General features: G+C 49.1%; 5 protein-coding genes across 10 annotated transcripts; 3 read left to right on the top strand and 2 right to left on the bottom strand.

Annotated features, from left to right (window-relative positions):
* Positions 1-2315: 2315 nt before the first annotated feature.
* LOC9651914 lies at positions 2316-5315 on the bottom strand. Of its 3 annotated transcripts, none has more exons than XM_024661654.1 (12): positions 5088-5315; positions 4506-5005; positions 4360-4431; positions 4227-4285; positions 3999-4140; positions 3839-3935; positions 3692-3761; positions 3498-3596; positions 3337-3426; positions 3121-3269; positions 2821-2931; positions 2316-2695 (listed from the first exon to the last, which is right to left on the bottom strand). In XM_024661654.1, the coding sequence occupies exons 2-12, from the start codon at positions 4759-4761 to the stop codon at positions 2524-2526; spliced, it is 1317 nt and encodes a 438-aa protein (XP_024517422.1). In that variant the 5' UTR covers positions 4762-5005; positions 5088-5315; the 3' UTR covers positions 2316-2523. The 3 variants fall into 3 exon arrangements, with proteins under 3 accessions (XP_024517422.1, XP_024517424.1, XP_024517423.1); XM_024661656.1 differs by having other exon boundaries at positions 2821-2928; XM_024661655.1 differs by having other exon boundaries at positions 3692-3758.
* A 793-nt stretch (positions 5316-6108) lies between these two features.
* Positions 6109-7980, top strand: LOC112341488 (pentatricopeptide repeat-containing protein At4g02750-like). The gene has a single exon (XM_024661672.1). The coding sequence runs from the start codon at positions 6109-6111 to the stop codon at positions 7978-7980; it is 1872 nt and encodes a 623-aa protein (XP_024517440.1).
* A 38-nt stretch (positions 7981-8018) lies between these two features.
* Positions 8019-9661, bottom strand: LOC9651913. The gene is made up of 2 exons (XM_024661648.1): positions 9334-9661; positions 8019-9281 (listed from the first exon to the last, which is right to left on the bottom strand). Exons 1-2 carry the CDS (start codon positions 9476-9478, stop codon positions 8062-8064), a joined length of 1365 nt encoding a protein of 454 aa, XP_024517416.1. The 5' UTR covers positions 9479-9661; the 3' UTR covers positions 8019-8061.
* A 49-nt stretch (positions 9662-9710) lies between these two features.
* On the top strand, positions 9711-10657 carry LOC9651912 (Golgi SNAP receptor complex member 1-1). Its single transcript, XM_024661652.1, has 5 exons — positions 9711-9803; positions 9857-10069; positions 10130-10273; positions 10334-10447; positions 10516-10657. The coding sequence occupies exons 1-5, from the start codon at positions 9750-9752 to the stop codon at positions 10627-10629; spliced, it is 639 nt and encodes a 212-aa protein (XP_024517420.1). The 5' UTR covers positions 9711-9749; the 3' UTR covers positions 10630-10657.
* Positions 10658-10779: 122 nt separating this feature from the next.
* On the top strand, positions 10780-12267 carry LOC9651845 (protein DEHYDRATION-INDUCED 19 homolog 4). 4 transcript variants are annotated; one of them, XM_024661651.1, is made up of 6 exons: positions 10780-10916; positions 10974-11111; positions 11198-11340; positions 11412-11489; positions 11565-11830; positions 11905-12267. In XM_024661651.1, exons 2-6 carry the CDS (start codon positions 11045-11047, stop codon positions 12014-12016), a joined length of 666 nt encoding a protein of 221 aa, XP_024517419.1. In that variant the 5' UTR covers positions 10780-10916; positions 10974-11044; the 3' UTR covers positions 12017-12267. The 4 variants fall into 4 exon arrangements, with proteins under 4 accessions (XP_024517419.1, XP_002987843.1, XP_024517418.1 ...); XM_002987797.2 differs by having other exon boundaries at positions 11412-11504; positions 11571-11830; XM_024661650.1 differs by having other exon boundaries at positions 10968-11111; positions 11412-11504; positions 11571-11830.
* Positions 12268-12299: the final 32 nt, after the last annotated feature.

Genomic DNA, 12299 nt, shown 5'->3' with positions numbered 1-12299 from the left:
ATTCATGCCACTCAACCTCCTTAACACATAACTTAACATTTGAGATAAGAAAATTAAAAAAAAACATCCACACTCTCAAAGGAACATATAAATTTTTTAGCAATAATAGTAAAAAAGAGATTCTCAATAGCACTCATAACTATTGATATGCACTCAACTTGAAACTCTAGCCAAAGTAATATAACCTTTGAAACATATAAATACTTAACATCAAAACTAATCACCAAAAGCTTGATTCAATATAACAACATCAATAGGCTTAAATGATATACTCTTTGATTGATAATAACATGGTATAGTGGAAGAAGGGAATGTAATGAAAATAAAAAGAAGAACAAGTCTAAGTATAGTGATAACTAGAATTCTAGATCTTCTAAAAGAGAATAAAAGAATAAAAGGAAAAAACACAATCTTGAACTCTAAAGCAAAACATTATTAAAAAGCTTTACCCTCTAGGGACAAATTGTCATTTCTGCCAATGTGAGTGCTTAAGACATGATATTAGTTGGGTTTAAACCTCTTTTTATATACAAGAATGGATAGATTAAGTTAAGTCCCAAATAAATTATCCAATTTTATGCAAATACAAAATCTCAAATGATTATGCCTTGGAAGGATGTAGAATAGCTAATAATAATAATAATAATAAATATAAAGGTAATAATAATATAATATATGCTTTACTTTTATTTTTATATAACCTCTCATTTAGCGAAAACAAATCCAATGGCATGGCGGCGTATGTGACGACTTTGCTGGTATACACGGCAATGTGGAGGTATGTCGTGCATAGATTTCTTCCTCGTTTTTCCAGACCGAGTGAGCTCTTTGTTTAGATTTGGATGGTTCAATCCAGCTCTTGTCTACGATCACCTCGGAGAGATCTTTTCTACTCTCATTTTTGGCAGCATAGTTTTTTGTATGGAGAACACAAGAGACAACTGAGAGTTTTGGCAGTCTTGCGTGCGTCGCCCGTGCCTCATGAGAAATGGAATAAATGGAACATTCTGGTATATGCCCGGGCGTTCGTACCCAATTCCAGCCAGCGCTTGCATGTGCCATGTCCAGAAATCCCTCACGTACGACAACACCCACAACTTTTCACAGCACACATTCGAGCTGTCTCTCACACTGGTGGGCCTCCGCCTCCATTCTCCCAAGCAACCAAGCAAGCAATATACCATACACCATATACCATATACCAACTCTTTTGTTTTCTTCCTTGTCGTCCTCTCCAGATCCCCAGGAGCAACCAAGAGACTCGAGTGAGCCAAACAAGATCAACAATTCTCCCCTTTCGATCGTTTCAGCCCCAGGCGACGAAGAGGAGAAATCGAAATCCAGAGGCTTTCTTGGAAGTAGAATGCAAGATGATGGTATATTCATGGGAAATCTGTACAGAGTGTTTTCTAGGCTAGTCGTGGTGTGTCTGTACTAAGTGCTCTAGCAATACCATCGTTCCTTATTTCAAAACAAAGAATCCAAAATAGAACACCCCGAAACAAGGTCGGCCGAAGAAAACCCACAGCTCCCCCCATCCCCATCCATCACTCTGCTACCGCTATTCCAAATCCACCACCCACAAGAACCAACGAGAGATAGTGTAGAACCAAAAGAGAGGAAGAGGAAGAAGCCGCCCCTGTAGTGCTATAGTATGATACAAAAGATCCCAAAATTTCTCCAGCAGACCCATCCGTTATACGAAATCAGAGAGAGAGAGAGAGAGGAAGAAGAAGAAAAGAGGAAGTAAAAAGGGGAGAAAAAAGAATGCTGCTGCCGCTCATGCTCGATCCGCGCCAATCAAAGGAAGAAACTGGCGAGCGCTGCCAGGAATCCCGCGGCCAGCACTGGAATCGCCAATGCCGTGCCGGCGCCGGCCTCTGGAGCGGGGCTGGGCGCCTGCGCCATGGCAATGTCGGCCATAGAGGCCACGGCTACCACCGCCGCCACGATCAAGAACGCGGATCTGCTCGCCATTTCGAGAGCTGGAGGAGGAGACGAGAGAAATCTCGCAAGAATGCCGATCGATCGACTGCTCTCCCTCTTCTCTCTCTCTCTCTCTTGTCAAAAAGCTCCAAGAACAAAGAATGGAAGATAGGGCTGGCCGCTACTCTCTCTCTCTTTCCATTGGATGGGATGGTATTTATTGGCATGATGGCCATGATGCGCATGGCTGGGCATGAGCTGGAGGGCGGTCCCAGTTGAGCCTGGACGGCACTGGTGCCAGGTTCGAGCCCACGCGCTCCAGCTGGCACACAACGTGGCCACGCCGGCACATCCCCGGCTCGATTCCCACCCGGCACGACTCCCTTCTAGAATTTTACCAAACTACTTTGTTTGCGTTGAAATTTTGCCAAGCACACGCACATTTATATACAGTCGCGATGGACGTCGATAGCCCATCTTCTTCTAGCGCTAGCGATTTGCTTGCGTCGCTACCACGCATTTCTACCACCTTTTTCTTTTTTTGGAACTCCTGCGCAGTCAAAAAATTTCCCGAGTTTCTTCTTACTTGACTTGCCCCTATGCGTATTGTGTACTTTGTTCTTCTGTCAGAAACGATGGCCCGCTTTGAATCCCAAGCTCCACGGCGGAGTTTTTCTCGTCGATTTCTCCTTCCTCGTCGGCCTCTGGCATTTGGTACGCGTCTACTTGCAGCGCCAATGCGAAATCTGGTAGCTCCACGATCCTGTCTCTGGAAATGGCAGTAGAAAGAAGCAGAGAATTTAGAAACTTCGCGAGCGAGCAAGAGCAAGAATCTAAAACCCTGTGTGTTTGGAGCAGACCAAACACCACCTACACCAAAGCACGAGAACTTACCTGTTGTCTTCGAAGAAGTCGTGCTGTGTTGATGTTACTGCGTCCTTGGAAATTTTCTCCGAGAGGTGCTTCATTGGACCCCATGATGGCGATTTGCCAACCAGTGTCCTGCTGCACACACGGCGCCCCTTGGAGTTTAGTTTCATTCCCATTAGATCAAGGAAAGCGAAAAGCGGAATGAGAAAATGGAAAGACTAGCGAGGACTGGCAGAAGAATCAAGATAGAAAGGCCAAAGCACGCAGGCAAACGTAGGACCACAACCATGCACAAACCATCAAACAGTTTTGCTTGCTACGTACTTCGTTGTCATGGGCGCTGTTGCACAAAAGTCGCCACAAATTCTCTCGCTTTCCTTGAAGAAGTGTGCCGACGCCCGGAGGCAGGCTGCTGCGCCTTGGCTGTCACTGCTCTCGTTTAAGATCAGGCCGTGGAAGTAATAAGCTGCGACCTTTGATCCACAGAAGGCAAAAACTCTTGCTTAGATTGCTGGGATCAACTTTGCTTAGATTGCTTACCTTGGCCTCGGCCCGTTTCCATCTGATGAAAAGTAAATGCTTGTCACCCCATCCATTTCCCAGGTTTACAGCTTGCAAGTTCTCGTAGGCCTGCAAAAGACAATGAAGGAAAAAGTTTAGTTTTTGGAGTTGAGCGAGAGAGATCGAGCAAAGAAACAAGCCTGTTGCCAGTACTTGAGCTCCTCGCATGCTAATCGACGCTTCACTGCCATGGTTGCTTTCGGATTGTCGACTGCCAGGCCCAGTTGGATCTCAACAGTCTGAGCAAAAGCAGTCCAGAGAAAAATAAATATCACTGCACTGCTACGACAAAAAACTAAAGGAAAAAAGAGTGTTTTTTTTTGCTGTCTCTCACCTGTCCTAGCGCTTGGAGCTGCATTGCCTGCAGCGTGCCCTCCTTTAAGTCCACTGGCAGCTGATTCCTGCTAGTTTTTAAACAAGAAAAACAAGATCAGACAACGAACGAGCTCTGGAACACCAATTTAGCAGACTTTAAACTCACCTTACTTCACGAGGGGCTTGAGGGAGGACAGATTTAAGCGCGCATTCCAATATCTCTGCAGCTTTGAATAGAACATCCATGGCAGACTTCTTGGTTTCTGTTGGAGAAAGAGGTAAAGGTCGCGCTCTACAAAATAAAGGAACGCATTCAAGGCTCTTACCGTCCATGATCTGCCTGTGATGGCTGGCTTCCAAGTTTACAGGTTTAAACAAGAGAGCCCTGTTCGCTTCCAGCAGCGAGAGCGTCGCCAGGAGCTGTAGCACAGACAGCACTTCGTAATACGGGCTTTGCAGCGTCGTTTCCTGCAATCAACGACGTACAAAAGAGAGATTTCCCAAAAGTTAGACAAAAGACGAGGAGATGCAAACAAGCACAGTTCTTCCCGCACCTTTATCTCGTCCTCTTGGTTTGTCCAAGTGAACAGAACTTGGTCGGCCAACCGTGGCTCTAGAGCGAAAACCAAAGGGTAAGTTTGGACAATCCTAAGAAGACCGAAAGCTTTTCGCGTAACTTAAGCGTACCTTTCCGGATGAGCTTGAGAAGAACTGGTAAGTAGTCGTCAATGGCCTCCTTAAGCTGTGTTATGTTCGAGACTAACACGATCACAATGGACAAACAAACAGTCAGTTTGATGATCGAGAGAATCTGCAGAGAATGCACGGGTTACCAGTTAGCGAAGACCTCTTTTTCTTGAGTTTCTTTGTAGAGACGAGCTCTTGCGCCGCGGCGGCAAGTCTCGAGTGGACGCTCATCAATCTCTCCAGCAAATTTCTCGCAGAGGCCTGGAGGAGGTGATCCGAGTTTGCGAGTTCCAGTGACTTTGGGAGCCGCAAGCCGGGCGAGAAGACGCAGAGTTCCTCGGTCTGGACGGGAGCTTGCACCGAGTTGTGCTCGTCCTCGGTTTTGGTGAGCGCACAGCCCATGGTGTGTGCTTGGAACTTGGAAACCTTTTTGGGAAAGAAAATGTAAGACACTTGCGTAAGGGATAAGTTTGATCTCCACCCAGAGTCAATGATCCACAAAGTCGTACCCACAAAACGGGCTCTTTTGTTATTTTCCACAAAAGAGGCAATAGAGGAAGAAGAAGAAGAAGAAGAAAAAAACACTGTTTTCGCGGGACGCGAAGAAAAATAATGTAGCTCTAAGCTAGCCGCTGGTACAAAACTTCTGGAAAACAAAGCCCAAGCAAGAATTAGCACGAGAGAGAGAGAAAGAGAGAAGAAATCCAAGCACAAGAAGGCATTCATACCTCAATGCTCGATCGAAGAAAGAAAAGCGCCGCCAGACCTAGAGTGGAATCTTCGGGAAGCTCGCGCGCTCGCGAATCGTCCCCGCGGCAGCATCAAGCTGCCAGATTCAAGAGAATCGCCCAGAGAAGGCACCGATCGCGAGAGAAGCCAGCGAAGAACTAGTGCGAGAGAAGAGAGAGAGAAAAGAGAGAGACGAAGAGAAATGGTGGGGTGATGCGTGCCCATATAGGTAGAGTGGCTGGGAGATTGACGGGTGGCACTGTGCTTGTGAAGCGTTGACGCGCTTGTGGCCCGTCGCAACCCAAGGATCCCGCCCGTCACGTCACGTCACCCGTGAGCACCACACAAAAACCTCGTCTATAATCAGCGACAAAACCTTGAAAACTTTGATCAAATCACTCGAGCAATGGCAACACAGTCGCGGCCAATCCAAATGCCCGAGCCTCTAGTTTAATTTCTCTAAGATTGAGTTCGTTAATAAAAGATTAACTATTGCTCGTGTCTGAGTTAATTAAACTTCCAGAAGATCTAGATGTGCTGCGCTTGAGTGGTGCCACGTAACTCGCGAGAAAAATCTTGAGCAGTGTTTGATACGGTCCATGTGTCCACGAAGCGTTGATGCTAGCTTGCGCGCCTCGGAAACTTGCGCCAACTTATGGATCCCCGCCACCTTGCTTGGCTATTGAAAGAATGATCTTCGATTAGGTATCAAACACTTTGCTTTTGCTTCCGTACGTACGACCAACCCACAAATTCTTATAGCTTGTCGTGTACGTAACACCAAGGTCCAAGATCCAAGATCCCCGAGCTGGGATCATTCCAAATCTCTCCATTATCACTCCACTGTTTACACGACTGTTCACGAGTAAGTTGTTCTTCATACATTTGCTAGACCTTTGACAAGGTCAGCAATAAATCTAGCAAGGTGGGCGCTCTAAGATCTAAAACAGAACATATTTACATTTATACAAGTTTTTGGCATATTTGCCACTTGCAAAAGGAACACGGCTTAGAACTCTCATGTTCCTGGTTGACGAGGATAAGTATGCGCTGCTACTGAGGAAATGCGGTGTGGAAAATGACCCCGTCAGGGCAAATGCAATCTTTGCCTCGATTCTCTCCAGCAGATGCCGCAGCAGCACTTACCTTCGCAATCTCGCCATTGAAATGTTCGGCAAATGCGGGAGTGTGGCCAACGCGCGCCGGGTTTTCGATGGCATTGACAACCCAAACGAGTTCTCGTGGACGATGATGATCACCGCATATGCCCGGAATGGGCATGTCGATGAAGCGCGGGATTTGCTGGAGAGGATTCCGGAGAGGAATGTGATGGCCGATACCGCGCTGCTAGTCGCATATTCCCAGGCTGGGCATTTGCAGGAGGCCAGGGATCTCTTCGATTCCATGCCATTCCGGAATAGCGTGGCGCGCGATGCGATGCTCCACGCGCTCGCATCCAACGGCCATCTGGGCGAGGCCAAGGGCCTGTTCGATTCCGGAATGCCGTGCCGGAGCATCATCTCGTGGACATCGCTGCTCCAGGGCTACTCGGAGAGCGGGCAATTCGTCCTCGCCAAGGAGCTCTTCGATGCGATGCCCGAGTGGAATATCGTGTCCAGCACCGCGATGTTCCAGGCGCTGGCCAGGAACGGGGAGATCGACGCCGCCAGGGCTCTGTTCGATGCAATGCCGCTCAAGAACATCGTGTCTTGGAATACCCTAATCGGGTGCTACGCTCACAGCGGCCAGATCGATGGCGCCATCGCGGCTTTCGAGGCGATGCCGGAGTGGGATGTGTGCTCCAGCAGTGCCGTGCTCAGCGCCTACTCCGACAGAGGTAATCTCGCCAGGGCAGAAGAAATCTTCGCCAGGATCCCGTGCTTCAACGTCGTGGCGCTCAATGCGATGATCGCAGCGTATGCCCAGAATGGGCATCTGGAGTCAGCCGAGCAGCTCTTCTGGAGGATGCCTGTTTGGGATGTGATCTCTTGCAATGGGATGATCACGGCCTATGGGAGCTTCCGGCGAGTGAGGAAGATGGAGGAGGTCTTTTACGAGATGCAAGAGAGGAACATCGTCAGCTGGAATGGGATGATCGCTGGTTATGCCTTCAATGGGGAACTGGAGAAGGCAAGAGTTTTGTTTGATCTCATGCCGCGGTGGGATGTCTCGTCCTGGAACGCTCTTCTCGCGGCTTTTGCACAGCACTACGATGCTCTCGGCGCCAAGACGGTGTTTGATTCGATGCCTCTACACAGCCTGGTCTCCTGGAACGCGATGCTCACTGGATTCTCTCAAGGATTGTTCCTCAAGGAGACGATGGAGTTCTTTCACCAGATTCCAGAGCCGGATGTGGTCTCCTGGAACGCTCTGGCTGCTGCCTACGCTCACAACGGCCATGTTGGATCATCAAAGCTCATATTCGATCGAACGCCTGCGAAGAACACGGCATCCTGGAACACGATCATCTCGGTGTTTTCAAACTCGGGCAGAGGGAAGTTGGCGCTGGATCTGGAGCTGCAAATGGTGGTGGAAGGGTTCCACCCCGACGACATGACGATGATGAGCACACTGAGTGGTTTCACTCACTCTGGGGTGCTGAGAGACGCGTTGTGCTGCTTTAGCTCCATGGTTGGCGACCATGGAGTGAATCCCGCGAGGGAGCATTACGGTCTGATGATCGACATTTTGGGACGAGCAGGAGAGCTCAACGAGGCGGAAGATCTCATCGGAAGCATGCCGTTCATTCCCGGTACCGGCCAGTGGACAGCTCTGCTGAGTTCTTGCAAGCTCCAGAGTGATCGGGGCCGAGGAACGAAGTTGGTCTCTCATCTCAATCCGCAGAAGGCAGCTCCGTATGTTGTTCTAGCTGGGATCATCAACGCTGGCTAGCTGGAAGAAACGAAAACTCATCACAAACCACTCCGAGGGGAAGAACTTTCTTTACATGCTGCGCTGCCGGATCCACGTCGGTCACAGAGATGAGATTTTCTCAAAGGCTTCTCGAAGAACTGGCTCGAACCTCGAAAGCGAGATAGTAACGTTCTGCTTGTCGAGATAGATCTTCTTCATATCGCTCCACCCGGAAGACGATCCTGGATTCTCTGGAGGACTCACAATCACGGAGTGGTTCTGTCCAAAGCGTTTCAACAGGCTGCTCTCACTGGCTTCGACGATATACTCCATATACTGCATACCAGCTTTCATGGCCGGGTTTCCATAGAACGACCGAGACGGGCTCTTGGTTCCAAGTGGAACGATTTGGAGGAGGAGTGATCCCGGTCGCATAAACAGCAGGTGTGTCATTGCTGCTCCATGGACACCGAGAAGAACGTCGGCCGACTGTATGATCCCGTAAAGATTGGCCATCTCGTGGTTGAATCCGGGTTCCAGAGCCTCGACGTCAAATCCAGCTCTCTCCGCAAGCTGGACCACTTCTTCCTCGTTGGTGACAACCCGAGTTCTTCGCCGAGTGATGAAGACGAGCTTCGGCCTGGTGCTTGGAACTTTGGTCCGACTGTCCGAGGCCGAGAAGGCAGCACTGAGGATGGATTGGAAGTCTCGGATGGACTTTCCATGCGACATCTTTGCGGCATTGATGGCAAGCTCGTCGTGAATGTCCAAACCGACCACGACTTTGGGGAAGCAGTGGACGCGGTGCTGCGCGGGGTTGCTGGAAAAGTCTTGGACGGGGTACTTGGTCATCTGCTTGACAATGCTACCGTACTTCTTCATCCACCACGGCTGAAACTCGGAGACTAAGAACACAACCTCGCCCTCGAATCCGTGCGAGGTGATATAGATGGGGATGAGACCATCGTTAAAGTCGTGGTAGACACTTCCGGTGTAGCCTCCAGTCGAGAAGATCATGGCGGCTTGCGTGTGGTTGACATCACACTGGTGCTGTGGAGTTGAGGAGCTGGATCTTCTCACTTTGATCGTCACCTCGCTAATCTTTTCGAGCAGCTGCTTCTGCCACTTTCTCGGGTATGGCTTGATCTTTTGGACGAGGATCTCCTCGTCGGTGTTGCGAGGACTAAACAGTGTCACCGTGCTGCCGCTGATTCTCAGATCACCAGCGAGGCGACACACTGCTGTGCGATAGTTTGAAAGATCACAGGCAACACCATCCTCCACGGTTTTCTTCGACGTAGCACCGGACTTACCTGTGGATTCGATCCTTTCGCTCGCTCCTGCTCGATCACAAGTAAGCCAAGAATCTCTGTCAAAAGTTCTAGCTCTTACTCGAGAAGGTCTGCGTTGTTCTGTATTCCCGAGGCACAGCGATGAGAAGAACGGCGAGGCTGAGGCACAGAACCGTGAGGAACAGGTTTTGGATTTGGCGCTGGCGTTGTTTGTCCCAATCTTCTTTGCTGCTCCATTTCGCCATCGCTCGGGAGATCGCGCGAGCGCTCAAAGATATACCATTGAGTGAGCTACGTGCGATCACGTTGAATTTCCGAGAAAAAAAAGCTCACGATCGATTTGAGGACCCACTCGAGTTTCACGGGAGAGAGATCTTCTTCGTTTTTGGAGGCGTTCATTGATCGATCGATTGCCGCGAATGGTTTGAATTTGAATTTGAAATTTTGGTATCTTCTCTTTTTTTGTCACTGACTAGGGCTTCCAATTAGGGTTCGTGAGGAAGAAGAAGAAAGAAAATGGCGGTGGATCCGAGCTTCGCCGGAGTCGGATGGGACGATCTCCGCAAGCAGGTGAGCAATGGGCGCTTGATCCGTGAGAATTCTCTCTAAGGGTTTAATGCCAGGCGCGAAGGCTGGAGAATGAGATCGATGCCAAGCTTGCGAGTTTTGGGCGGCCAGATCAGTCGGGGGAGGATTGTGAAGCGGAGATCGAGAGGCTGCTCAAGCAACTCCAGCAAATCAATTCGAGTATGCAGTCTTTGATGTCAGCGATCGGTTCTGACATTGTTTCTCATACCTTGGCACGCCATCTAAACATCTCTCACGAGTTCGTCCAGGTAAGAAAATGTATGAGAAAGAACTTTCTTTTCTCCTTGACATAGTGAGAGCTCTCGCAGGAGTTTAAGAGGAAACGAGCTATTGCCAAAGACAATCGCGAGCACGCCGAATTGCTCCACTCTTTTCGATCGCCATCGGAGAGAAGATTGGAAGTTGATCCCCTTGTGCAAGAGAGGAGCTCCATCCAGAGATCTACTGCTCAGGTTCTTCTAAGATCTAGACAAAGTTACTTCCTTTTTTTCTTACAGTGACTTGGTTCTCAGATAGACTCGGTCGTGAATCAAGCACACGCAGCTCTCAGCGCGCTGTCCACGCAGCGAAGCTTGTTTGGAACGATCGGATTCAAGATCAACAACGTAGGATCGATTCTACCGTCGGTAAGAAGTTCGCAGATCGATCAGTGTGGGGATAAAAAAAAAATCCTTTTTTGATGCGTGCTTTCCAGGTGAACCATGTTCTAGTTGCGATTCGAAGAAAAAAAAACCAGGACACATTGATCTTGTCAGCCGTGATTTCAGTTTGCACTTTCTTGATGTTCCTTTACTGGATTTCCAAGTGAAAGAGAAAGTAATGCCGCTTTTTTACCCTGTTCTTCGTACAGTACCCACGGCGAAGTCAACTACTGCAGCCAATGGCTCCGCGCCACGTGTCTATGATAGCCTTATAATGTTTTTGCGGTTGCAAAATGGAAAGATCGCCGCGGCCGCGTGGCACGGTAACCGCAGGTTCGGGATTCTAGGTCTGGGATCCCAGTCCAGGTTCGGGGACGCCATATCCACACAAGAGGGAAGCTTGTGTGCGCCCAGATAGCGACGCCGCGGCGGCATTCTCGATTTCCCCCCTCCGGTATGTCGCGATTCCTCTCGTGTGCGCGGCCGTCGCAAGAATCGTGTGTGGTTGCAGCGGCGGGCCGGGATTGACCAGGGTTTTGAGGTGCTCATCGCCGTTCGGCCGCATTCGCAGCGGAAGCAAGCATGGAGGGCGATATGTGGGCAGCTCGCTTGCTTTCTAAGCGCCAGTACGCCGTTCATTCGATGCTGGGTAAGCTATAAAGCTCTCTTCTCCTCCTTTTCCACTATCGAATTTTTTCGTGGGTGTTACATTGGTTTTCTGCGCTCGCAATGCAGATCAGCACTTCACTGTGGATGATGTGGAGGGCGATGAGGAACTGAGACCGGATTTTGCTTGTCCATACTGTTTCGAGGGACTGGACTTGCTCTCTCTGTGTTCTCACCTGGAGGACGAGCATTTCTCCGAATCAAGACCTGTGGTAAGAAAATTCTCTTTTTTTTCTTCTTCTTCCTTCGTGGATTTTGATTCTTTGCGTTTCTGTGTCTATAGCTGTGTCCCGTGTGTGCTGCCAAAGTCGGGAAGGACATGATCAGCCATATCACAGTTCATCACGGAAATCTCTTCAAGATATCCTTCGAAAAAGTTGGTTTTCTTATCTTTGTTCCGGTTCCTCGTTTGTATTATCCTTGACGAGAAGCTTACTTTCAGAGGCGTCGCAAGTTTAGGAGGCCGGGAATCACGTCCCATTCCGGATTTCCCTTCAGTGGGAAGGACATGAATCAAGCACACTTGCAGGCTCTCCTGGGAGCGTGCTCTCCGGCAAGGACAGGATCTGGAATTCCGGATCTCTTCTTGTCCACGCTTGTCTGTAACATGCCCATATCCGAGATTGACGATTCTTCCAAGCTGAGCTTGGATAACTCGGACTCGGTTTCTCTTGCTACTTCCACAGCTCCAGCCGAGCTAAGGTATGTCTTTGTATACGAAAGTGATTTCTCGCAGCAGTTGCTGATCAAGTTGCGATTTTTTTGGATCTTAACAGTGCTGAATGCTCCCTCACGGCCGAAGAGAGAGAGCAGAAGCTGGAAGAGGCAAGCGTTCGATCAAAGTTCGTTCGACAGCTCTTCCTCTCCACGCTCTGGGCCGAGGCATGAAGTGAATGGGAGTTGTAGCATCTAGCAAACCGCGGCCTGGCTTTAGAGCTCGAGCTCGAGCTGCGGGAGTGATGGGATGGATGGATCCATCGTTCTTCTACTTCCCATTGGAGTCCTCAAGGATTAATTTATGAGCCGTCCAAGATGGATAGCAAAAACAAAGATGATGTGAGAACGGAAGAACACTTTGTATAAGTCTTATGTGGAACACCATTTGCTTTTGCTGCCGTGAAGAAAGAGATATAAAAGAATGTGTCGTGTGTGTGTCATTGTGTTTATAAAT

The sequence above is a fragment of the Selaginella moellendorffii genome, unplaced genomic scaffold (genome assembly GCF_000143415.4).
Source record: "Selaginella moellendorffii unplaced genomic scaffold, v1.0 SELMOscaffold_84, whole genome shotgun sequence".
NCBI lineage: Eukaryota > Viridiplantae > Streptophyta > Lycopodiopsida > Selaginellales > Selaginellaceae > Selaginella > Selaginella moellendorffii.
The sequence above is the reverse complement of the archived record's forward strand: the minus strand, read 5'-3'. Positions and strand labels throughout refer to the sequence as shown.

What these genes read in the sequence shown, in the direction of transcription:
- LOC9651914 (XM_024661654.1), bottom strand. Translation starts at nt 4,761, where the DNA reads ATGGGCTGTGCGCTCACCAAAACCGAGGACGAGCACAACTCGGTGCAA. An exon ending in AGCTCAAGTACTGGCAACAG is followed by an intron (nt 3,427 to 3,497) that starts GCTTGTTTCTTT and finishes TGTCTTTTGCAG; the next exon opens with GCCTACGAGAACTTGCAAGC. An exon ending in GACTTCTTCGAAGACAACAG is followed by an intron (nt 2,696 to 2,820) that starts GTAAGTTCTCGT and finishes TGCCATTTCCAG; the next exon opens with AGACAGGATCGTGGAGCTAC.
- LOC112341488 (XM_024661672.1), top strand. Translation starts at nt 6,109, where the DNA reads ATGTTCCTGGTTGACGAGGATAAGTATGCGCTGCTACTGAGGAAATGC.
- LOC9651913 (XM_024661648.1), bottom strand. Translation starts at nt 9,478, where the DNA reads ATGGCGAAATGGAGCAGCAAAGAAGATTGGGACAAACAACGCCAGCGC. An exon ending in AACAACGCAGACCTTCTCGA is followed by an intron (nt 9,282 to 9,333) that starts GTAAGAGCTAGA and finishes GTGATCGAGCAG; the next exon opens with GAGCGAGCGAAAGGATCGAA.
- LOC9651912 (XM_024661652.1), top strand. Translation starts at nt 9,750, where the DNA reads ATGGCGGTGGATCCGAGCTTCGCCGGAGTCGGATGGGACGATCTCCGC. An exon ending in TCTCTCACGAGTTCGTCCAG is followed by an intron (nt 10,070 to 10,129) that starts GTAAGAAAATGT and finishes GAGCTCTCGCAG; the next exon opens with GAGTTTAAGAGGAAACGAGC. An exon ending in TCCAGAGATCTACTGCTCAG is followed by an intron (nt 10,274 to 10,333) that starts GTTCTTCTAAGA and finishes CTTGGTTCTCAG; the next exon opens with ATAGACTCGGTCGTGAATCA.
- LOC9651845 (XM_002987797.2), top strand. Translation starts at nt 11,045, where the DNA reads ATGGAGGGCGATATGTGGGCAGCTCGCTTGCTTTCTAAGCGCCAGTAC. An exon ending in TCTCCGAATCAAGACCTGTG is followed by an intron (nt 11,341 to 11,411) that starts GTAAGAAAATTC and finishes CTGTGTCTATAG; the next exon opens with CTGTGTCCCGTGTGTGCTGC. An exon ending in ACAGCTCCAGCCGAGCTAAG is followed by an intron (nt 11,831 to 11,904) that starts GTATGTCTTTGT and finishes GGATCTTAACAG; the next exon opens with TGCTGAATGCTCCCTCACGG.